Here is a 23,447-nt window from a genome sequence, read left to right on the forward strand (position 1 = left end):
ATGGACGCACATTTAGTCAGTATATAGGGGACATTTATTCAATCAACAATGTGTGACCGCGTTTTCAAATCTAACCTGATTCTCCACAGGTCATCAAACAGGCCCTGTTCCAGCTCAGGAAGCAGCAGTGCGATGGCGGTCTCGGCATACATGCTGACGATTCGCTGGCCCGCTCGCAGTGCTGTGTCTCTCACATATTCGTTCTCATCAGCCAGGGCCTGGCAGTGAACAGAGAGAGAGAAAGAGATACTGAGCTGCAGTGAAGTGTGATCTGCAGAATGATACACAGCTAAATGATTGAGGTACTTGAGTCAGTGACAAGGCAGTTTCCTGATAGATACATTTAACACAAAATCTCAACTCCAGAGTTTCAGCAAGTTCAATTTAAGACCTTTTTTAAGTCCATAGAATGAAATTTAGGACTTATCAAATCGTTAGATATGATGGAATATGAATATGACGAGTATTAGGGCTATATTGGGATTTCGAGATTTTATTCTCCAAATCTCAAGATGTTTTTACCCTTTAAATGCCATAATACTCTGTCGTACATGATCCTGTGTGTACGTTATCCTGCGTTGACATCCAGACTGGTGCAAATTTGTTTTCAGTTATGCTGATGGTAAACAGCAGGATGATTGTGTGTGCAAGCATTAACAATGGTCAGAATGAGAGGGATTCAGGGCAGCAGGCAAACCGCAGGAGATTTTTTCACATCTGCCATTTCTCACTACTGGCCAGAGCTAAATCTATGAAATCTTGGGAAGTATTCTCACTGCCATTTACTCTTTCTTTTTTTTTCTTAGGCTCACTCCGTTAGTAAGCTTGAGCTGTGTGGTATAAAAAAGTATTGACAATACAGGGATGAGAGCCACATACAAATTAACCTCTAAAGTAGCAATTTTACTGGCTCATATTTCTGAATAGTGAAAATACCTATATATTAGCTCCCCATACATTTGAGTACTCTGTCAATAATTACATTTTACCACACAAATCTTAGATTTTTTGTCAAAGGGAAATCAATCTATAGCCTGTCTTCAGCATTTCCTTCCATAAAATGACAAAAGAATGGCGATGGGGCGGCTGTAGCTGAGGGGTAGAGCAGTCGTCCTCCAACCAGAAGGTCAGCAGTTCAATACCAGTCTTCCCCATCTGCTTTTCGAAGTGTCCTTGGTCAAGATGCTAAACCCTGAATTTCCCCTCATAGAAAGAAAAAGTGCTGCTAATAGATGCACTGTATGAATGTGTGTGTGAATGGGTGAATGGCAAACTGTACTGTAAAGCGCTTTGAGTGGTCATCAATACTAGAAAAGCGCTATATAAATACAAACCATTTAATATGTATACCTATAGTTTAGTTGCACCCATACAAAAAATAAAATCAAAACTCGGGGCTAAATTGGAAAAAACATACGAACAGATTCTTTCCCACAATTGAGTGGCCACTACCTTGAGAACGCAAGGGAGGATGGGCCCAATGTAAGGAGTGAACTTGTCTCCAAAGGTCAGGGGCAGGTAGATAAACAACATGATGTAGCCGTCTCTGACGTGGGAAGCGATGTCGACCTTGCTGGCTGTCGCCACCACATCTGGCATCAGCTTGTCCAGCTTCTCCACTCCCAGTCCAGCCATCACCTCAGCCAGACCTGAACACACCAACACACAAAGCATTCAGTGAGGCACATGATATTGGGCACAAATCTCCAGCAACACAACAAGAGGGTGAAGAAGAACTGACCTTGTGCAGCTCCCGACCGATCTACAGAGCTCTGTTCAGAGGCCAGGGTTTCCATGAGCCACGGCAGCAGGTCATCAAAGCAGGACTCACCCATCCCCTTTACCATTGCACCCAAGGCCTTGGCTGAGACGGTACGAACCTGGAGAGGAGAAGAAGAGCGACTCTGGCTTCAACTTTATACAACAGAACACATAGTGGTGGGGCATATTCCAGATAGTGGGTGAGGTGAAAACCCAGTTTCACCTTCTGCTGAGTCTGAAGAAGATGACACTGTGCTTCATTTCCTCATTCATATAATTGATCTCAAAGCATTACTTTGCAGACATTCATGACGATCAAAAGATGATCAGACCCCCAGCTGCAGAGTTTGCTATACAACACCTATATTTATTAATGTTACCATTTAGTCATCAGCGTAAGGAGAGAGAAAAGCTCAGTGCAAGTGCAAATTCGTAAAATCTTTATACGGTTCTGGCTCCTTTAACTGAATCATTAACTGTATATTACTGAAGTTCTCACTGTAAATAATGAAAAATATCTCTGTTAAAGCCAAACAACACTGATCAATGAATAATCATTTTGATTGGTCAGACGTACACACATATGATAGACTTAAAACTGGACTAAATGAAGTTCAAAATAGAGATGTGAATATAGGCTGCATAAAGTCTTAAAAATAATTCAGTTACTATGTTTAGTACATGTTAAAAATACGATACATATTTTAACAGCATAAATTACATATATGATACATATGTAAAATAAAAAGTTTAGTTATAATCTAGTCATTTTCCCTTTGCAAATCACAAAAAGTAATACATTATTACTGACAGGTGAGGTCTTAAGTATGAATAAAAAAGTGTTTTGCTACCATCAGGTTACAGGTGAATAAATATAGTGTATTTAATTATTAATTAACACACCTCAGGCACTGGGTCCAACAGAGAAGCCTTCAGTCCAGGAATGACACTCGGCAGGTAGGGTGACAGATCCTACAAACAATGACACATATCACACCATTAACAAAATGCCTCAAAAAGTCTTCAGAATACAAAGGTTTGAAGGACAAGTTAAGATGTCATTTTTGTTTTATAGTTCATTGTAATATTTCTTCACAGCTTGCTTACCTTCTGGTCAGTGAGGGAGTACATGTTGCCAATGATCTGAGCGGCCATCTTGCGTGTGTCGGTGGAGCGGTCCTGGAAGGCTCTCTGGACGATGGGCATGATGAGGGCGAGTGAGGCAGCGTCGATGAAGTGAACGAACTTGGTGTCCAGCAGTGTCTGCAGGCACGTCTGTGTCTTTTGGGATGGATCCGTGAGGGCGTCCAGCAGGATGGGGGTTATGGCTGAGAGAACAATGACATCGCTGTTAAAACACTAGCAGACTAAACCTCAGCGGTAAACAAAAAAAATCCTTAAAATAATTCTCTGAATGCAAGCCTCATGATTTTTTGATTTAATTAATTCATGCCCGGTTTTGTATACATTGTTCATCATTTGTTTGTATGACCTTTACAACTGGAGTCTATGCTTAAGATGTTAAAAACTAGAAACAAACTGGAAAAATGAGTATTTCTCAGGCTGAATGTGCTCTGTCATGCTCAGCATGCTATGATCATATAAAATAGTATTGTCTGCTCCCTCACCCAGGATTTCGGGGTTCCGGATGACAGAGCCGATCTGTCTGAGGGCCTGCTGGCCGGCCTTCTGCACCTTCACGTGGGAGTCGGTCAGCACCTCGGTCAGTTTGGGAACGATGCTGGGCAGGCAAGAGGACAACTGCTTGGGAGCACAGTAAGCCATGGCACCCAGCAACTCCACCGAGCCTGGAGGAGAGAAGGGGGTTATTCACAAGAAGTTTATAAATGAAAAAGAAAAAGACTCAGTTACCCTGCTCTTCACAACAATAGATATAATTGCTCAGAAAACTATTTTTTCAATACACGTTGGTATAAATATCCTACAATCAGTGTTGTGCCAGTTCACACTTAAAAATAACTAGTTCAAAGTTCAGTTCATACAGATGAAAATGAACAGGTCTCGTGTTCTACTCAGCGCACACAAAATGTTGACTCAAACTCTGGAGCGAATCAAACAAACACTAAGTTACTTCATGTACTGATCAGGTCCTTATAACTTGTGATGTGTGTTGGTGTTTATTAGTTTAAGTGAGAGCAGGTCAGCAGGAGTGTGGAGGGAGGACACAGGAAACGCCAGCACGGTACAAACCAACCTTCTGATCATTGAGCAGCTGTGGACCTCAGTTAAAACTCTGTTTTCACTGTTTTTTCCCACTGTTATTCAACAAAGTCACTTACCGGCTGCTTCACATTAACTCTCCTCTTATCTCACTGTGTGTGTCACTCTGAGCAAATGAGAGGGGGCGGGACCCCGGGGCTGATGTGTGCTCCCAGTCTGAAGAGTCTGGGAGCACACACACACAAAGTTTTCGCTCGCTGCTCATGTTCACGCAGCTCATGTTCATCATATGTAAACTGATTCGTTCAGTTCAGCGTATACAAAAAATATGAATATTTACATTATATTCATTGAATGCGTTCACGCACAACACTGCCTACAATAAATTTACAGTAGTATGTATGCTGGGACACAACTTTCTTCAGCTTTCTAAAGCCGTTTTCAGACATGAATGCACAATGGAGTCCAGACTTTCTCTGGAGTTTGCCTTTCAAACATGAACAGCAGCAGGAGATTCTCCACTTAGATGTATTCACAACAAAACTAAATATCTCGATTTACGTAATCGATGACCTCGATTACGTCGACGAGTCGCCCCGGCCCTATAATGTATAAGTTCCATTGTAGAGATGGAGGTGGTGGCCCATATCAACAATAGCTCTTGAATCCCGTTGTCTCTTTATCGGAATGTTCTACTTGTATGGCTTCTATTTTTCATCCAGAGATATTTGAACTATTTTTGTGTGTGTTAGAAACATCATCAATGCGTCAATTTGCTCACAGTGATCTCCTGCTGTATCGTCACATAGGTTCAATCAGAGATTATCCTGAGTGTTTACTAGGAGGCTGGCAGGAGAAAAACTCTGGGGAATGTCCGCAGCAACTGACTGACATTTTGGTTCTCACATTCAGCCACTCCAGACAATTACATTTTCTAGAGTTCAGTGCACGTCTGAAAGCAGCTTAAGCAAGACTCAGACAAATCAAAGAACCTGGAGACGACCAAATAATCTTGCATCCTAAATATATTCCAGACCTCTCGAGTAACTCTGTATGCATGAGCACCTCACCTGCTTTAGTTCTCCAAGACTCTTCCTCTAGGGCCACCAACAAGGAAGGGAGGACCAGTTTCACGCCGTGGGCACTAAGGTTCCTCATCACAGCCTTGGCACAGTCATCTGCAGCCTGGGGGAGGAGGAGACAGGGAGTGGGGTAATAACTTAAGTCAGGGAGCACCATTCAAGTATATTTGAGCAGAAAGCGAGATGTGAATGGAGAAGAGGCAATGGCCTCAGGATATGATCAACCCACTCACCTCTCTGACATACTGGTTTCCATCGCCAAAGCAGAGCAGTAGGTGTGGCAGGACATGGACCACATATGGCTCAAACAGCTTCCCCAACATGTTACATAGCATCTCAAAGGCAAACAGTGATCCTGCAAGAGACAAACAGCTGGTCAGCAGTTTCTTTTGGAAAGAAAAAAAAAGCTGTACCAAGCTTCTGGCAGTTGTGTGCTAGACACAATAGCTGTTCAGGGGCTGCATCCTTCAGAGGCTACATTTGAAGACCAATAGCACCACAGCGGCTGTCCTTTTTCAAATGCGGCCGACGAAGGCTCCAGAAGAGGATCCTTCCCCAGCCCAACCTATCCCAGGATTCATTGCGCTTCGGTGACGAACCATATTAAAAATAGATAATGGTGCTGGCAAGCGACAAGATGTCCAATGCTTGAGTATCACGCTTCAACTCAACAGCTTATGGTACAAATGTTAAATAAACCAAGAGGCGTGCAAACTTTCTCATAATGTCTAACTTCAGCTCTGTTGCTAGGCAACAGCAATAAGAGCAGCGCGAGCTGGTGATGCAGATCGCAGAAAAGCGTCTGCAGACCAGAACGGCTATTTCAGTTCGACCTTTGCGGCCTACCCAGCCCACGGAGATTGCCTCCTTCGTGGGCCGGAAAGACCACTACTCCAAAGGATGCAGCCCCTGAATTGAGTCAAAGCTAATGAGGATGATGTAGCAAGACACACTGTTATCTGTATATATAGGTGTAAATTTATCTAAAGCATGACAGTGGAGCGGATGGATGATCCTCACTAACCTTCTCTCCGCCTGAAGTTTTTCTTGTCCTGGATGGCGTCAGTCAGCGTGGACATGATTTCCTGCTGCTTGAGCGCCAGGATCCCGAGACCTTTGACCAGGCCGGCCAGTCCGTACGCTGCTCCCTTTCTTTCTGCGTACTTGTCGCTCTCCAGCAGCAGCTGCAGCAGATTTCTTACAATGCCTGCAGAATCCTCTTTAATGGCAGGGACTAAAGGAGGTAAACAGCCTGCCACAGACTCTTGGACCTGATGAGGGATTTGACAGACCTCATGAGATTATGTGGTGAATTTTTTCATTTCGGTCCAGACAAAAGGGTTGAATTGGCAGTAATGTGGGAGGCAGGAAAATGAGATGTGCATTTAAATTCAAATCTTGAATGCTGAACATTGAACAATGGAGGGTAAGTAAGTACAGCGAAACCTTTTATAGTGATCACGTTTATCCCAGGCCAAATTGATCACTATAAGCTGTTGATTACTATAACCAAATTGCTAGCTTCTGTATGATAGTCCCAGAACTTGAGAGAAAGATAACATTGCTCACTCACGTATGAACATGCAGGCATGCACGCAGTAAAATCTTTTTTCATAGCTACACATTCATCAGCCTGTCCCGCTCGCGTTAAAAACAGAATTTGTAAACTTAGATAATGTATGGAGCCGGACAAGATGGCGGGGCACTTTGGGTTTGGCTAGATTTGGTGCATGTCATAGTGTGAATGATAGAGACACAGAGAGGAGCAGTAAAAAAAATTACGTTTTTATGGTCCAAACATGTATGAAGAGACCCAAAATGACAAAAGTAAGCGGACTGTTTGATCACTATAACCAAATTATTTAAACAGCATTTGTATAGGAACGATTCTGTCTCAAGTGTTTTGATCCATATAAACCGTTGATCACTATATCTGATCACTTTAAGCAGTTTCCACTGTAGATGGGATGAGTTGCTTACCTGCTGTGATGGTGTAGAGAGTGCAGTGATGAGCTTTGCCACAATGGGTTTAACTTTGGGATCATTCTTGTCCAGATGTTTGGCTAAAGAGCCCATCAGAATAACTACACTCTGACGGACAGAGTCATAGCTGGCGTCCTGGGGGGCGTTCTTCAGGAACTCCTCAAACACTGGCAGCAGGCAGCTCACGTTGTCCTGTTACAAAGAGCAGGGACATGACGTACAGTGCATGACAAAAATGGTGGTATCCAAGTGTGTGTTTAAACCAATGTGAGCCGTACCTTTCCATGTGTGTTGAGTGCAGAGAGGGCAGCGTCCAGCATGCAGCGCCGCACATCAGGGTGGCGGTCGTTCAGCGCATCAGGAACGAAGAAAAGGAAGAGAGGGGTGACCTGGGATTCACCCAGGTACTGGGACAGCTTGTTCAGAGACAGAGCGATGCCACACCTGACAAACAAGTGCGTATGACAAAAGAGCTCAGTGCAAAAGAAGGAATACTTTACACTCTATGTCTTCTAGTACTCTGTTATAACAATATCATTGCTTTTATGATATTATCTGATAATATCTGATACCTGCTAATACAAGACAGATAAAAATAGGGTCCTCATGCTCGTTGCTGTCTCTGGCCCTATCTTCTGTGCCTGGCTCTCTCCCAGGATCTGACCCTTTCAACACTCAATAACTACACAGTTCAACACAACAACAGGCCTAATGTCTTTACTTTTACACGTCTAAGTTGAGAGGGCTTTTACATCATAACTTGGAGACAAACACTAACTTACTTGAGAGTCTATGCCTCTGTCTGACTGTCCCTGCCTGTCTGCCTCTCCAGCCCTTCTCTCTAAGATGCCTTTGGCTGATGACACATTTGTGAAACATTTCCATAAGCACTTCATTACTTTCTTATATCAACTTGCATTTGATATCCCTGGTGCACTGAATGCAAGATTGGACATCTTTTCTTCACAGGTTTTTTTTACAGTAGCAGTAGAGAAGCAACACCCATTACCTGCCTATTAGATTTAGTTTTCCTGAAGAAGCCGATCTCTAATGTTTTGCTGTCAATGTGTATAGCCTAGAGACACTAAACATAAATAGGGTTTGTGTAATTTGGTCTTTTTTCAATGAATTAAGACTTTAGTTATGAAGAGAAATGATACAGAAAATGCACCATGGCAGTCATTTTACATGGAGTAAGAAAAAATAATGCTCATTGAACCTAATTGTTTTGGGTAAGTTAATCTTAAATATTATCAAAATATTACTTCATTACCATCTAGAAAAGATCACATATTTATGTTTAAAAACCTTCATTCTTCGCATCGAGAGAGGGAGGTAGGGAGGAAGGGAGAGAGGAAGCGTGTATATGTGTGTGCGTGTTTGTGTGTCTGAGAGAGATATGGGAGGGGGAGCTGTAAGCAGTGGACCAAACCACTGTGAGGCTATAATTAATGAACATGCGCTCAGTGCATATTGTTTTACTATTTAAAATCAATTGTTTATGTTTGCAATGATATTGATGGGGGCAACTCTCTGGATGGGCGGGGGGGGGGGGGGGGCAGGACCCCCCTTTCCACCCTGGGAAATCTGCCCATTTGTCATCAATATTAATCAATCTATTAATCAATACTATTTTGTGGCTTCATATTTCTCTGTTGAAACTAATCCCGACTTGTAATGTAAAGTATATATTATGCTGGTTCATTTTATATAAATGAATTTAGGTTCCTGAGACATAAAGATTTTCTTTTTGGCTTCCAATAAAACATATCTTAAACTTAATCTCATCATCTAGCTCATCTTAAAAGCTTCTGGTATGTCTTGACAAACAAACTGAGATCTACCTGGCCTCCCATTGGTCAGGTGGAGATTCAGAGATGACTCTGCCCAGGGCATCCAGCACTGGAGGAGGTCGCTTTAAAAATAAAAAATACAAACATCATAGATTTATGATATGAAATTCATTCAGTAGTAGTAGCTAGAGCAGTAAGAGTAATAGTGTGATTTGGAAATGTCTCAGGGTCTCACATAAAGTCTCTTTTGATAGAGCTCAGTGAGCTGGCCAAGCACAGTAGCAGACTGGTCTTTGTACTCGGACACAGCACTGGACAGAGCATCGGCCGCGGCAGAACGGATAGCTTCCTCGTGGTGGGTGACATCTCCAATCAGCAGGCAGCAGAGCTCAGGGACCAGCTCCAGGGCCAGAGACTCCAAGAGCCTGAGGAGGAAATACCAAGCAAACAAATTAGTTCAACTGTTGATTATATAATAAGTGTCTATGCTCCTTCACCGTGCTGAAGCACATTTTGTAGGATATAGCATTTTTGAAATCAGAATCCAAGAATACATACTTCTCCGCCAAAGCTCGCCCCTCCTCCTCAACGTCAAACTTGGCAACCCAAAGTCTGCGCAGCAAACTGAGCCCAGTGGCCTCCGTGCTGTCAGTGGGCAGGGCAAACTCCATCTCCAACAATCCCTATGCACAAAGACTGGGAGTTAATGTATGCATACACAGCCAGTGGGTCATGTACTATATATACACTGCTCAAAACAATTAAGGGAAGGCAACAGTAAGACAACCCCAAAAAGGTGGAATGGTTTTGCATGTGGTGGCCACAGGAAATTGCTCTCTCCTTATCCTTCATGACTGATTCTTCTCTATTTGTGTGTTTGGTAGTGTCCTTGTCACTACTGGTAGCATGAGGTGGTACCTGCAGCCCAGGTAGCACAGGTAGCCCAGCTATTACAGGAAGGCACATCCATACGTGTGGTCACAAGAAGGTTTGCTGTGTCTCCCAGCACAGTCTACAGAGCATGGAGGAGATACCAGGTGACCGGCCATTACACAAGGAGAGCTGCACAGGGCTGTAGAAGGGCATGAACCCAGCAGCAGGACGGGTATCTGCTCCTTTGTGTGAGGAAGAACAGGAGGAGCACTGCCAGAGCCAAACAAAATGACCTCCAGCAGGCTACTGGTGTGCATGTTTCTGACCAAACTGTTAGAAACAGACCCCTTGTAGGGTGGACTGAGGGGCCGACAACCTTTAGTGGGCCCTGTGCTCACAGCCCAGCATCGTGCAGCTCAATTGGCATTCGCCAGAGAAGACCAGAATTGGCAGTTATGCCACTGGCACCCCGTTCTCTTCACAGATGAGAGCAGGTTCACACTGAGCAAATGTGACAGGCGTGAAATAGTCTGGAGAAGCCGTGGTGAACATTATGCTGCCTGTAATTTCAATTTTTTTTACTTTGATTTTCGGTGTGGTTTTGAATGCAGCCCTCAATGGGTTGATGATTTAGGTTTCCATTGACCATTGTAGCGTCATTTTGTTCTCAACAAATTACAATGTACATCAGTAAAGATTTTTTTACTTAATTAATTTGTTCATCAAGATCTGATGTGTAATTTAAGTGTTCCCTTAATTTTTTTGAGCAGTGTGTGTGTGTATATATATATATATATATATATATATATATATATATATATATATATATATATATATATATATATATATAGTTACATAGTAGCCAGGTATCTTCAAAATAAGTGGCTCCATTATGATCTAAAAATATGATTTTGGATACAAATTCTTGAGTTATGGCTCGAGTCATGTTTTGTGACATCACAGTGACTTTGACCACCAAAATTGAAACAGTTTGTGAAATTCCTTTGTGGTATTTCTTAGACATTGCATGAGAATGTGTCAGAAGGATGGAGATCCTAAAAACACAAGGCCTGAAATGAAAGTTGTCCAAAGCTCACCCTGAGGGCGGAGTCTCGGACAGAGAAGCACGGTGACAGCAGGGCGCTGAGCAGCACATCTATCTCTTGCTGCTCTGCCACAGTGCAGCCTTCTTCTCCTCCAGCACTGGCACACAGAGCGGTCAGGCACTGAGACGCTAACACCTGCAACACATATCTCACAATTCATACATCTCTCAGAACTAAAACAAGATCTAAAACAGCAAATGCCTTGCATACAATAAATAGAAACTAACTGACAAATTCACACTCTAGAAAATGTATATACTTTATATAATAATAAATAATAATTCACTCCAAAAACTATGAGTAGATTTGAGAGTTTAAATTCTGTTTGTAAAATTGCTTGTTTACCTGGAGTCTTGGGGCGGCTGTGGAAATGATTCTGGTGAGCAGCTGCAACATGTTGACACGTGGAAGCAGCTCAGGCCCGTTCTGAGACAAGAAGACCAAACAGTTAGTATATAAATCCATTCAAATACAAAATAAATGATAATATTGTCACGTAAAGCTCTCTCAATTTGTTTTGCATATTATTGTTATACATAAAGGACTTTGCTTAATAGATATTGCCAAGACATGCAAACATTGACTGCTAGGTGGATGATTTGTGAGTATATAAATGTGAACACAAAAGGACAGCATGAAAACTATTATACTCTTGTTAATTACTCATTTCTGGTGGCCTGCACAAATGGGTTATTGTTTCCAATGAATATTGTTTTTCCCACTCATCCTCCTGCACAAGTCACAGACAGAAAATAAAGTCAAAGCAATTGACTTTACCTCATCTATGACAATGGCATCAATGTTTGTCTCTGCCCGAAGCTCGCAGTGTTCGTTGAGGACTTGCAACTCTTTGGTCATCATGTTCTCTGTCTCCTCGGTGCTGCCCGAGGACTCCCTCAGCATGGCATTGAGGAGAGGGAAGCAGAAGGAGAACGCTGGTGCAGACAGGGGAGCCACGTCTAAGGAAGAAAACAACATTTTCAGGAAATACTGTAATAATATATATATGTATATATATATATATATATACACTTTTATATTAATATATAACCTGAAATTGCAGATTTTGCATGTTTTGTATTTTCATATAACCCATTCCTGGTTTCAGATTTATTTTACATTTCATTCGAGTAATTTGTATTTATGTTGTGTGAATTAACTTCTGCATATTTTTATACCTATTTGAATGTATTAATTGTAAAATTAAACTGTGTATTTTGATGAATATTGTCTGTTGCTTTATAGAAAATATATGTTGTTTCACACTGTTAATTTGATGGCTGATGAAGGTCTATGGCCAAAACATATTTAAATAAACTCAGGAGTGAATGCTGATTGTATCCATCACATTACAGAAAAAAACTGGATGTAAGTGTTTTCTTTGACCTGGGGAATAGGGGCAATAGTTAGGGTGAATTTCCTTACATCAAATGGGAAACAACACTTAAATGAGAGTTCCAACAGTTCTGAAGATAACCTGGACATATTCAAAGAATGTAAAACATCTTTGTTAGCATTAAAATTGATACATGTATGTATATATATGTATTCTATATATATATATATATAGATCTATTTTTAGAAAAAAGTGTGGTGCCTGTGAGGATGTTTTAAGTGTCTGTGCTCACCATTCTTGCTCTCTCTCTGCAGGACAGTCTGGTCGTGCAGCAGTACGACAGTACGGTTGGCTGCTGTGTCCAGGTCCTCTTCTTCCCAGGCCGAGTCCAGATCACACTCCGGCTTCAGCAGCCGTAAAGTCACATGACCCACAAGCACAGCTGGAAGGGGAAATAAAGACGATTAAAATTGACTTGAGATACTAAGACAGTTCTGTGTTTATCAATACAATCAAAAACAGGCTGTGTACCTATATGGTGAAGGTGCTTGGGCATAAGGCACACTCCGATATCCAAAAAGGGCAGCTCGACGCGTGGAGCAGCCAAAGGGGACTGTAGCAGGGGCAGGAGGCCCTGGAGGACAGCAGGGAGCTCTTTGGTGATCTGTGCTGGTCTCTCTATCAAAACAGCTTCCAGCAGACCCATCACACTCTGCAGCTCCACATCCAGCTGGTGACAGAAAGGTGAGCCACGGGCCAACAAGAAGACACAGTTAGAAAGCCGTGCTCCAGGCATTAAAGACATCATTTCAATCTTTACTTCAGATTTGGTTGCGTACCCCTTGAAGTCTCTTGCGAATAGAGCTCTCCTTGTCAAGCTGGATTTGCATCATTTCCTTCTGTTTGCTGGAAAGCTGCACCTCCTCTTTGATGCCCTTTTTCTTCTTTATCTCCTGTAAAAATGATGACAAATCAAAAGGATGTTCCAGCCGCCATCACCTCCAAAGAATATTGATGGTGGTTTGTGAACGTTACCTCCTTTAACTCCAGTTCAAAGATCTGATCCTTGTAGGAGTAGGCCTTGTTCTCTCGCTTTATGTTTGTTTTCTTGGTGCTTTCCTTCTGGGCGCTGCAACGAGTGTAGAGGTGGAAGACAGGAGTAAATAAAGGACAAAAGGGTTGAATCATAGGGCCAAAAAGTATATCAAGAAAGAAGTATTAATCCCAGTCTATATCAATAATAACCACAATACATGTCACACTGTTTCTTTTAAGTTTTTCAAAACAGATTTTTGCTACACAGCAGTGGTGACCTGCACATTTCCCGATGGCCTGATGGTCGTTCGGGCCAGCCTTGAACCGTCAACTTGACCAGCGATAATATAACAAGCAGGAATGAGGAACGAGACGCACATAGCAGCCAAAGACATTACAGCTCCGCTACTTAAAAATCTTTGTAGCAGCCTTGTGACGTCATTGACAAGATGGCAGAGAGCAGTGAGTTACTGCGCCGCCTACTGGTTTACTAGTGATAATTTCTTACTGACTACTCTGACTGGTCTGCTTTATGGACAACAGTGAGTAAACATTGTAACATAAAACTTTTTACTTACTTACATTGTTGAAGCTTATGTTAAATTTCTGTTAGTGTGTGTGAAGATTTTGATACTTTTGATATGCCTGATGCTTGAAAATAAGGTTAATCATTTGAACATTTGAGCTAGTACATATCATTCTCTTTTTAAAAGCGTAGGCTAACTGTTTTGTGTGTCTAGCCTTGAACATTTGTGTGTCATATGATTGCGGTACTCCTAGTGATTCAACTAATTCAACCATAGCCTTAGCATACCTTGAAAACTCAGTATTCAAATAGAGTACTTGTTGATCAGTCCCAAGTTTATGTCATAACCTTTACATCAACAAATGGGGATAGCCTAAAAATTAGAGGACTGGTGCTTTGCGTGAAAAGGGTGGCCTGGAATGAAGTCAAATTCCCGGCCTGAATTATTGTCCCAGTCCGCCCCTGCTCCGAGTCAAGGTTGTTGTTTTAAACTCATTTTTATGAGCAAATAATGACAAACAAGACATTTTAGATATTTGGGGTAGATCAATTGTATTATACCTCCTCACTGTGCTTTAACAATGCATAAGCATTACATCAATATGTATTTGACTTTTGTCATATTGCTATTGATGAAAATCATATCGTGATATTTTATTGCGTTGCCCTAAACAGTAAAATAAACTGAAGAAAACTTTGGAGATTGTTGAGGTCAAAGTCATCAGTGGTTTTAGAGACTGTGTGTTACCTCTGGATGATGCTGTTGTCATACAGTTCTCCCTCTGGTGTGAGCATGATGGCGTACTCCTCTCTGGTGACGTGAAGCAGAGCAGGTCGGGAAAGTCCCTCTGTGATATGACTCATCACTCGCGGTAACAGGTTGTCCGGGGAGAGGCCGGAGAGAGCCCCGACCGCATTTTTTGTTGCCTGGGAAAAAAAGAAACATGAGCTGTAAACATCCTGGTATCATGTAACATAAATCAGTATGTTTCAATGATAAATGTGTTGCAAGATTCTTCAGCAAATGATTACATCCTGTATGCAGGATGTAGAAAAAAAGGTAACTAGTTTCGCCGCAGCAGTCAAGTACACTTAAGTATTCTTATTGTGTATAAATCTCATGTGAAAGCTGTGTGTTATCGTCACACCTGGTTGTCAGCATTGACATCTAGTAGACGAGGCAGGATCTTCTCCAGATTCTGTTCTATAAATTCCTCTGCTTTTATGTTCATGGAGGAGAGCAGAACAGGCCAGAGGCCTTGACGAGCTTCAACTGAAGGAGACACATGGAGTAGATAAGATGTCAAGTACAGGACAGAGCACTGATGCAATATCCCAGAGTCATTAAACTACAAAAACCTAGCGGGATGAAATTAGTTAATAAGACTCATTCTCATACCTATGGATGGATGATGAGAGACTATCATGGTCTCCATGGCCAAATTCTCTGCTTCGGTAGGGTCCCCCCATTGGCTGGTAGCAGAGCAAACAACATACAAAGCCTCCAGCAGAACACGAGGGGGGATGTAGCTGCGACCCAACTCAGTCAGCTCTCCTGAGTCTGACACCAGGACGTCTTGGGGTAAAACCTGACAAATTACAACAGTCAGTCAGGAGAAAAAATAAACTCACTTTGTCTCAAACTGTAGTGGTTGTAAGTAATTATAAAACAGAATATGTACTAAAGTACAATCTGATTTTCTCTTTTGGTAGATGTGGCGTAACTACTGTAAATATATTTTTGAGGACTAAATCTGAATAATCAGTGTGTACTTTGTGCTTGTTGATGACCACACAGAGTTCTCCCAGAAGGCCGTGGGCTAAACTCGATCCACCCAAAGAGGAGAGCAGCTTCCTGACCGTCTGTTGTGCCCTCTTCCTTACACGCCAGCTCAGAGACAGCAGAATTGCGACAGTGGTGTGATGATACATCCTACAAAACACAGTAACATGCAGGAAACATCAATTAGTGATTAAAGTGTGACAGGAAAGTAAATTAGACAAATGTGTAATAAATCTATATTCTGTATATTCCCTGCAATAAAACTACATTAGATCTCATTTGGACAGAACCTTTCAGAATGGAAGTTTACAATAATCACAACCAACAGGAGCTCACTGAAAATGCATAATTTACAATCATGTGACAGTCATTGTATGGCAACTATATTGAAGGAACTTAATATGGGTTTAAAGTATGTTGATATTCTTGATAATATGAGTACTTGGGTCTATACACAGTAAAAAAGTAAAATTTGTGTGTGATACATTTTAATGCATTCTAATGGACACATCTTATCTAATAGGTGTCCTATGTTATAATATAATGCAATAAGAAATTGTTGTTTTAAAAGCAGCATCCAGCAGAGGAGGAGTTAAAGTGGCTGTCAACTCTATAAATAAATAAATAACTTAGTATCTGCTTACAACATTTGATGTGTTATAAACCATTACAATTTGTATTCAATGTTTATGAATGCTAAATGAGGAGGATTCAAATAGTATATCAATTTGCACCAATGCTAATGACAGCTATCTACTTGAAATATGGGTTTGATTGAACACCATAATCCAACATGTCCTGCGTTCCTCCAAAACATTGGTCATTTCTAAAAATGTCACTATGCATCCAGATGATGCAGTTCAGCACATTATTGGTGAGAGTAGTGTATGACGATATTAAGAAAGGTTAACAAGCAACGACAGCGAGAGAAGAACGTTTTTGAAGATTAATAGCACCACACTACTGCTGCTTTTCATGTTGTGTTGACAATGTTAACTAGTCTCATACAGGAAGTACATACCTCCATTAACACCCAACATTCCCCTTATGAAACAGCATTTAAACTCACTAGATCTGGATTTGAATTTGGAATCAAGGAAAATTTCAAAAAGACGCAATGTTTAAGAAAGTGAAAAACAAATCCGGGATCCTTCTGCCCCTAGATCCAGATCGAAAATTTGATGGGTTCTTCCCTGATCCATACCACATCCTTTTACCAAGTTCTGTGGTGATTGCAAATCAAAACAGAACCTAATTGGCGGAGGTGACAGTACGGACAGCTGCCGTGTCAGCATTTAGTTACACGTAAGTTAAAGGAAATATTCCATTTTCCAGCAATACTTAAGTAATAATAACACATTTGTTGGGAAAAAGTTATGTCCAGGTTAATCAGAGTACAGACTCACGTTGATTTACTGCTGTTGAGTCTGTGGGCGTGGTCCAAGAAGAGCCTTTCACAGAGCAGCAGTACTGTGAGTAGAGCTACACAACAGTGACAAAGACAGAAATAATCCATCATTTTGAGTCTTGACATTTCACATCACTCATGATCTTCTGCAATGCTGATATTAAGAAAAGATATTTCCATACTTTCCTCACTGGCCTGGGAGAGGAACTTCTCTGTGGTGAATAGTGGCTTCTTCTCATCTAAGATCACGTTCCAGAAGCTGGTGAATTTAGCTTCTGTAGAGACAAATAATCTGCATCACTTACCATCCTCCTTCTCCAACAGCGATTGATAAAATGTAAAAATGAGAGCCTCACCTGTCTGTGTCTCCAGCAGAGCCAGTCGACTCAAAAGAACAGAAGCTGCCACACCCTCTGCAAGCAAAGCATGCTGGGAGTTTTGGGCCACTGCCTTGTCCACCGTTTGGAGGAGCAAAGGCAAGAGGTCCGAGGCCTGTGCCAGAGTGTCACCTAGTCATCGGGGAAAAGAAATGTGGTAAGTAGTTTGACCTAAACTAATGCATCTGGAGCTGGACATTTGACATGTAGCCTAATGTCTCTCATGTGACTGACCTTTAAAGACCCCCAACATGGCCTGAAGGTAGGTGTGTCGAACCAGTGAGGTGGAGGTCTTGAGGGTAAAAGCTTTCTTCATCCAATCCAAGAGAGCAGATGGTACTTCTACTGTAAGGCGACTACTCCACTGGGAGAGCACGGACACGGCATGCACCAAGGTGCCCTCATGAACTAAATGAAACAAAGTAAAGTTAGTGCTAGACTGAAACAGTGACTTTGCAAACAATTTCCAGACTCATGGCATAAAATTGCATTTTGGGTTCTGATTGTCTTGTTTTCATGGAGTTAGTAAGTCTGTAGAGGATTCTGGCAGGGAAGAGAAAACAGAGCAGTGATACCTTCTTGCTGTAAATAAGGGATGAACATCACAGCGACTGCAGCGCTCAATGTCTGGCTGGAGGTTCCTGACACAGCATGATGGCTGCAGCTGGCAATCCCTACAACAAGAACAAAATTCTTAAGTTGAAATATGTCTGTGTCCTTACTATCTCATGCTTACATCATACCTGAAAGTACCCCTTACCTGACAACACACTCATCTTCTGGGCAACAACTGTGAGCTTTCCCTCAGACCCTGCAAATGCAAGAATTGTGCTTCAGCTGAGCAAAACTAAACATGAATGAGACAATATTTCATTCTACAGGGTAATTAAGTTGCTCACCTCCGAGGATCTTGAAGAGGTGTGTGACAATCTCCTGCACTGCCGTGGGGTCACTGCACTGCTTAGCCAGGTTGTGCATGGCCTGGACCGCCTCCTCCATCAGTTGGGCGTTATTGGCTTTAAGCTGACCTGAAACACAAAACGACCATATTTATATACTCTAACCAGAAGGTTGGTGGTTCGACTCCAGTCTTTCTACTCCAGACTGTATTCCAAAGTGTCCTTGGGCAAGATACTTTGATGCTACACTTGGAGCGGTCTTCAAGACGAGAAAAGCTCTATATAAATACAAACCCTTTAAATACAGACCACTTGAGTTGTCATTAGGACTGTAAAAATGCGATATAAATACTTGCACGAAGACACATTTTTTGGCGCTCTACTAAACATATACATAACTAAATTGGTCTAAAATCCATAAAGGCCTTACTTGCTATTGCCTTCCCGATATCCATGGCATACTGACTGAGGTCAAGAGTCACACTGGACAGCAGGCAGGAAATGGCTGGAAAGAGACCAAACAATGTTTTAATCCACTATCTGAGAGGTGGCTGAGCATTAAGTATTAAACAGTCATCAGAAACAGAAAGAGCCTCACTCTCAATGGCGTTCTCTGGACTACGCAGCATTGTCTTCTGCAGGATAGGGAGTAGCTGCTCCTTGAACTCAGAGTGGGACACATGACGCAGAAAGGAGCCACATTTGTCCAAAATGTGCTGTTGTGGTTTTGTCTTGCTCATAAGGACTGATTTAACATACAGGTCCAACAGGGCACTCTGAAAAACAGCACACACAAGTTTAAATGTTGTTGCTACTCTTGCAGCACATGGAAGGTTACAAATCAGGATATAAAAAAAGTTACCTTATGCTTCTCTATTGTAGCTTTGTCTTTTTGAGCAGTGCAGAACTCTACACACACCCCCAGCATGGCCAGAGTTGTAGGGCTTTGGTCCAGACTCAGCAGTGTGCTGATGTACTGATCAACCAATCCAGGGTTCTGTTAAACAAATCACAGGTCAGACTTACTGAGCACACGATTAAGGATTCATGACTGTTGCTATGATTTGAAAGGCCCACAGAAAATCATTTGTCCTTCAACCAGCATTAGTACTACTATTTAACTGTCATTGTTAGCTGTAATTTTATTCCTAACATAGAAAGTAAAATCTTCTTAAGGGCCTCTTTGTAAATGTGGATTCAATATCACAAACATGTAGCTTATTACATATAAACTCATTTAAAGTTTACAAAATTGAACCAACAAAGACAGAAATCCGAACATGGCATGACATTAGCCTTTTTGATAAGCTTGAGGGGATTCAACCCCCTTATCCACTGGTCAAAAACATCGGGCTTTGTCTGCAATAAATGGAAACATACACCATTCACTCCCAGGTCAAATGACTCTGCAGAAAACACAGATTATATTTAGCTCCTGCTCCGATCAGCAGTGATGGACATGTGACACCCGGGTGAACGCACTAATCTGGCAAGGCAGCGAGGTGAGAGAGCACCTCAGTACCTACAATAGTAAGTAATTTGGGCTCCCCCCCAAGTAAAAGGTTTGAATTTTGAAATGTAGTTTTTCCTCATTGTAGTTGAGGATCAAGGGCTGACCTTGAGGATCAAGGGCAGAGGATGTCGAACCTTGTTATTATATATATATATATATATATATATATATATATATTTATTTTTATTTTTTATTAACACACGTACCTATATTTGTTCAGTGGTTTTTTATTAGTATCTAAATTATAAATATATATTTTAAATTTTCTGTTGTTTAAAGTAACTACCCCTGTTTCTTAAAATATATATACACACACACTACCGTTCAAAAGTTTGGGGTCACCCAGACAATTTCGTGTTTTCCATGAAAACTCACTTTTATTTATCAAATGAGTTGCAAAATGAATAGAAAATATAGTCAAGACATTGACAAGGTTAGAAAAAATGATTTTTATTTGAAATATAAATTTTGTTCTTCAAACTTTGCTTTCGTCAAAGAATGCTCCATTTGCAGCAATTACAGCATTGCAGACCTTTGGCATTCTAGCTGTTAATTTGTTGAGGTAATCTGTAGAAATTTCACCCCCACGCTTCCTGAAGCACCTCCCACAAATTGGATTGGCTTGATGGGCACTTCTTGCATACCATACGGTCAAGCTGCTCCCACAACAGCTCAATGGGGTTGAGATCTGGTGACTGCGCTGGCCACTCCATTACAGACAGCATACCAGCTGCCTGCTTCTTCCCTAAATAGTTCTTGCATAATTTGGAGGTGTGCTTTGGGTCATTGTCCTGTTGTAGGAGGAAATTGGCTCCAATCAAGCGCTGTCCACAGGGTATGGCATGGCGTTGCAAAATGGAGTGATAGCCTTCCTTATTTAAAATCCCTTTTACCTTGTACAAATCTCCCACTTTACCAGCACCAAAGCAGCCCCAGACCATCACATTACCTCCACCATGCTTGACAGATGGCGTCAGGCACTCTTCCAGCATCTTTTCACCTGTTCTGCGTCTCACAAATGTTCTTCTGTGTGATCCAAACACCTCAAACTTTGATTCGTCTGTCCATAACACTTTTTTCCAATCTTCCTCTGTCCAATGTCTGTGTTCTTTTGCCCATATCAATCTTTTCTTTTTATTGGCCAGTCTCAGATATGGCTTTTTCTTTGCCACTCTGCCTAGAAGGCCAGCATCCCGGAGTCGCCTCTTCACTGTAGACGTTGACACTGGCGTTTTGCGGGTACCATTTAAAGAAGCTGCCAGTTGAGGACCTGTGAGGCGTCTATTTCTCAAACTAGAGACTCTAATATACTTGTCTTCTTGCTGAGTTGTGCACCGGGGCCTCCCACTTCTCTTTCTACTCTGGTCAGAGCCCGTTTGTGCTGTTCTCTGAAGGGAGTAGTACACACCGTTGTAGGACATTTTCAGTTTCTTCGCAATTTCTCACATGGAATAGCCTTCATTTCTAAGAACAAGAATAGACTGGCGAGTGTCACATGAAAGTTCTCTTTTTCTGGCCATTTTGAGAGTATAATCGAACCCACAAATGTGATGCTCCAGATACTCAACTAGCTCAAAGGAAGGCCAGTTTTATAGCTTCTCTCACCAGCAAAACCTTTTTCAGCTGTGCTAACTTAATTGCACAAGGGTTTTCAAGGGTTTTCTAATCATCCATTAGTCTTCTAAGGCGATTAGCAAACACAATGTACCATTAGAACACTGGAGTGATAGTTGCTGGAAATGGGCCTCTATACACCTATGTAGATATTTCATTAAAAACCAGACGTTTCCACCTAGAATAGTCATTTACCACATTAACAATGTATAGAGTGTATTTCTGATTAATTTAATGTTATCTTCATTGAAAAAAACAGTGCTTTTCTTTGAAAAATAAGGAAATTTCTAAGTGACCCCAAACTTTTGAACGGTAGTGTATATATATATGGAAATATGAGCTATACAAATAAAAATCTCTCGGTTGATTATTACTTGGTGAGGGGTTAAAAATGCACTTCAGATGGGAGCAAAAAAATCACTGGGTTGTAGACCTCTGCATCACACTCACATCTCTGATTTGCTTGGAGAAAAAGTAAATGACAGAACTGAAAATGTCAATTCAGGGTGATCATAAGCTTAGATCCTCCCTTCTGACCAGATCAACTTGTGTGTCTTTGATTTCCAGTGTGTATGGCACTCACTTCCTTCCAGAGCTGACTGAGATGTTTCAGACTTGATTTCTGAGCGATGGTCTTGGCTCCACCCACAACCTCGGCTACAAGAAGGCTCTGAACTTCCACCTTAAAGAGAGGGCAACCGGCCATACTGTCAGTGACATTTAACACCTCTGTGAAAACTGTATGACCCTAAACTTCGAATATTTCTTTCAGAAAATAATAACATCAATGGTGTTATTTATGTACAAAAATTAAGAAACATTCACTGACCATTTTCTTCCAGATGGGTCCCTCTCTTTTCTCTGGGGCAGAAAACACAGTGGGGACTAAAAGGATTGTCCAAGACAGGCCGATGAAGGCAGCAGAGCCTGAGCTTTTACTAAAAATATAATAAGGAAAACATAAGAAAGGGAAAAAAACAGGGTCATGGGAAACAAATAGATTCCTTAACACACGTATCTATATTTGTTTAGTGGTTTGTTTTTAATGTTTGTTTTTTATTAGTATCTAAATTATAAATATATATTTTTAATCGTCTGTTGTTTAAAGTGACTAATCCTGTTTCTTAAAATAAAAAATAGTGGATTATTTTGGTCCTTGTTTCTGCTTCCTGCACTCACATCATTATAATTATGTACATTGCTTATCCTGTTTATCAAACACAGAGTGAAAATGACAGATTGATGCTGACAATGCAACTATAAAGTAAACTACAGTAGTTCAGACAGAGCAGTACCTGGGCTCTCCACTTTTGCTGATGACTCCACTGTTGAGCAGGCAGTGGAGGAGGCTGGTGACCAGGATGTCGGGCTGACTGTCAGCCAGCTGGCCAATGATGGAGAGCAGCTCTCTGCGTGATGCAGCATCCCTGTCAAGCACACACATCAATTATGCCAAAGGTGTTTGTGTTAGTTTGTCTAACCCATTTATATCAATGAGAGTAGGTTAAATAGCACAAAACACTTCCTAATGCAATATACTGCGACAGCACAACCAACTGTAAATACAGATTTACAGTCCAATTATTGCAGGACTGTTGGACTGGTGATATGAGCTGCTTCCAGACATGCACTGAACTCTGGATATCTCTTGAAATTATCCAGAGGGGCTGTGCGTTTGAACGCAAATCTCAGCTATTGTTGCTGCGGACATAAACTCCTGTTAATGTCTGAGTGAGGCCATGTGAGAATATAGCAGGAGATTGTCTGGAGGATTCACTTCAAGCCAGTGGGTGCGTTGATGGTGTTTGTTACGCACGAAAGAATCCATTTCTCTCAAAAACGAAAAATTTAATTTGAGATCTTTTGGTGATAAGGACCGATGCTGGTGTCAATGTGCTCGAAACGAAAACACGTGATCTCTGCAGAAGAATTTATACATCGCCACACAGGTGCCAAACTGCACCTGAACACTCTGGACATTTTTGTGTTGTTGTGAATGTGTCTCTCTCCTACTATATTCTTTATATGTCAAAGGCAAACTCCGGAGAAAGTCCGGATCCCATTGTGCAGTCATTGTCATGTCTGAAAATGGCCATACAGTCCACTGTAAAGTCCTTTGAGTGGCAGCTAGAGTGTAAATAATCATTTACCTTAAATTTTAAATAAGGGTTCTGAAT

The 23,447-nt window shown here is 41.5% G+C and overlaps 1 protein-coding gene across 1 annotated transcript in view; it reads right to left on the reverse strand.

Moving 5' to 3' along the window:
* Positions 1 to 23,447, reverse strand: part of gcn1 (GCN1 activator of EIF2AK4) — a 34,369-nt gene that overhangs the window by 8,664 nt on the left and 2,258 nt on the right. Inside the window, exons 4-41 of the mRNA XM_034595131.1 lie at positions 22,566 to 22,697; positions 22,100 to 22,208; positions 21,854 to 21,952; positions 19,006 to 19,140; positions 18,742 to 18,919; positions 18,574 to 18,648; positions 18,144 to 18,272; positions 18,005 to 18,055; positions 17,820 to 17,918; positions 17,479 to 17,652; positions 17,224 to 17,376; positions 17,050 to 17,142; positions 16,866 to 16,941; positions 15,450 to 15,609; positions 15,076 to 15,265; positions 14,825 to 14,949; positions 14,425 to 14,603; positions 13,151 to 13,244; positions 12,955 to 13,068; positions 12,647 to 12,845; positions 12,408 to 12,557; positions 11,557 to 11,738; positions 11,125 to 11,205; positions 10,771 to 10,914; positions 9,359 to 9,483; positions 9,036 to 9,225; positions 8,852 to 8,922; positions 7,286 to 7,451; positions 7,005 to 7,199; positions 6,049 to 6,295; positions 5,258 to 5,379; positions 5,013 to 5,127; positions 3,390 to 3,569; positions 2,869 to 3,089; positions 2,665 to 2,733; positions 1,742 to 1,880; positions 1,453 to 1,649; positions 76 to 218 (exon numbers count right to left, since the gene is read on the reverse strand). Of these exons, the coding sequence (XP_034451022.1) occupies positions 76 to 218; positions 1,453 to 1,649; positions 1,742 to 1,880; positions 2,665 to 2,733; positions 2,869 to 3,089; positions 3,390 to 3,569; positions 5,013 to 5,127; positions 5,258 to 5,379; positions 6,049 to 6,295; positions 7,005 to 7,199; positions 7,286 to 7,451; positions 8,852 to 8,922; positions 9,036 to 9,225; positions 9,359 to 9,483; positions 10,771 to 10,914; positions 11,125 to 11,205; positions 11,557 to 11,738; positions 12,408 to 12,557; positions 12,647 to 12,845; positions 12,955 to 13,068; positions 13,151 to 13,244; positions 14,425 to 14,603; positions 14,825 to 14,949; positions 15,076 to 15,265; positions 15,450 to 15,609; positions 16,866 to 16,941; positions 17,050 to 17,142; positions 17,224 to 17,376; positions 17,479 to 17,652; positions 17,820 to 17,918; positions 18,005 to 18,055; positions 18,144 to 18,272; positions 18,574 to 18,648; positions 18,742 to 18,919; positions 19,006 to 19,140; positions 21,854 to 21,952; positions 22,100 to 22,208; positions 22,566 to 22,697 (5,301 nt within the window). The remainder of the gene's footprint in view (positions 1 to 75; positions 219 to 1,452; positions 1,650 to 1,741; positions 1,881 to 2,664; positions 2,734 to 2,868; positions 3,090 to 3,389; positions 3,570 to 5,012; positions 5,128 to 5,257; positions 5,380 to 6,048; positions 6,296 to 7,004; positions 7,200 to 7,285; positions 7,452 to 8,851; positions 8,923 to 9,035; positions 9,226 to 9,358; positions 9,484 to 10,770; positions 10,915 to 11,124; positions 11,206 to 11,556; positions 11,739 to 12,407; positions 12,558 to 12,646; positions 12,846 to 12,954; positions 13,069 to 13,150; positions 13,245 to 14,424; positions 14,604 to 14,824; positions 14,950 to 15,075; positions 15,266 to 15,449; positions 15,610 to 16,865; positions 16,942 to 17,049; positions 17,143 to 17,223; positions 17,377 to 17,478; positions 17,653 to 17,819; positions 17,919 to 18,004; positions 18,056 to 18,143; positions 18,273 to 18,573; positions 18,649 to 18,741; positions 18,920 to 19,005; positions 19,141 to 21,853; positions 21,953 to 22,099; positions 22,209 to 22,565; positions 22,698 to 23,447) is intronic.

This window comes from Hippoglossus hippoglossus, chromosome 9 (assembly GCF_009819705.1).
Source record: "Hippoglossus hippoglossus isolate fHipHip1 chromosome 9, fHipHip1.pri, whole genome shotgun sequence".
In the NCBI taxonomy this organism is placed as follows: Eukaryota; Metazoa; Chordata; class Actinopteri; order Pleuronectiformes; family Pleuronectidae; genus Hippoglossus; species Hippoglossus hippoglossus.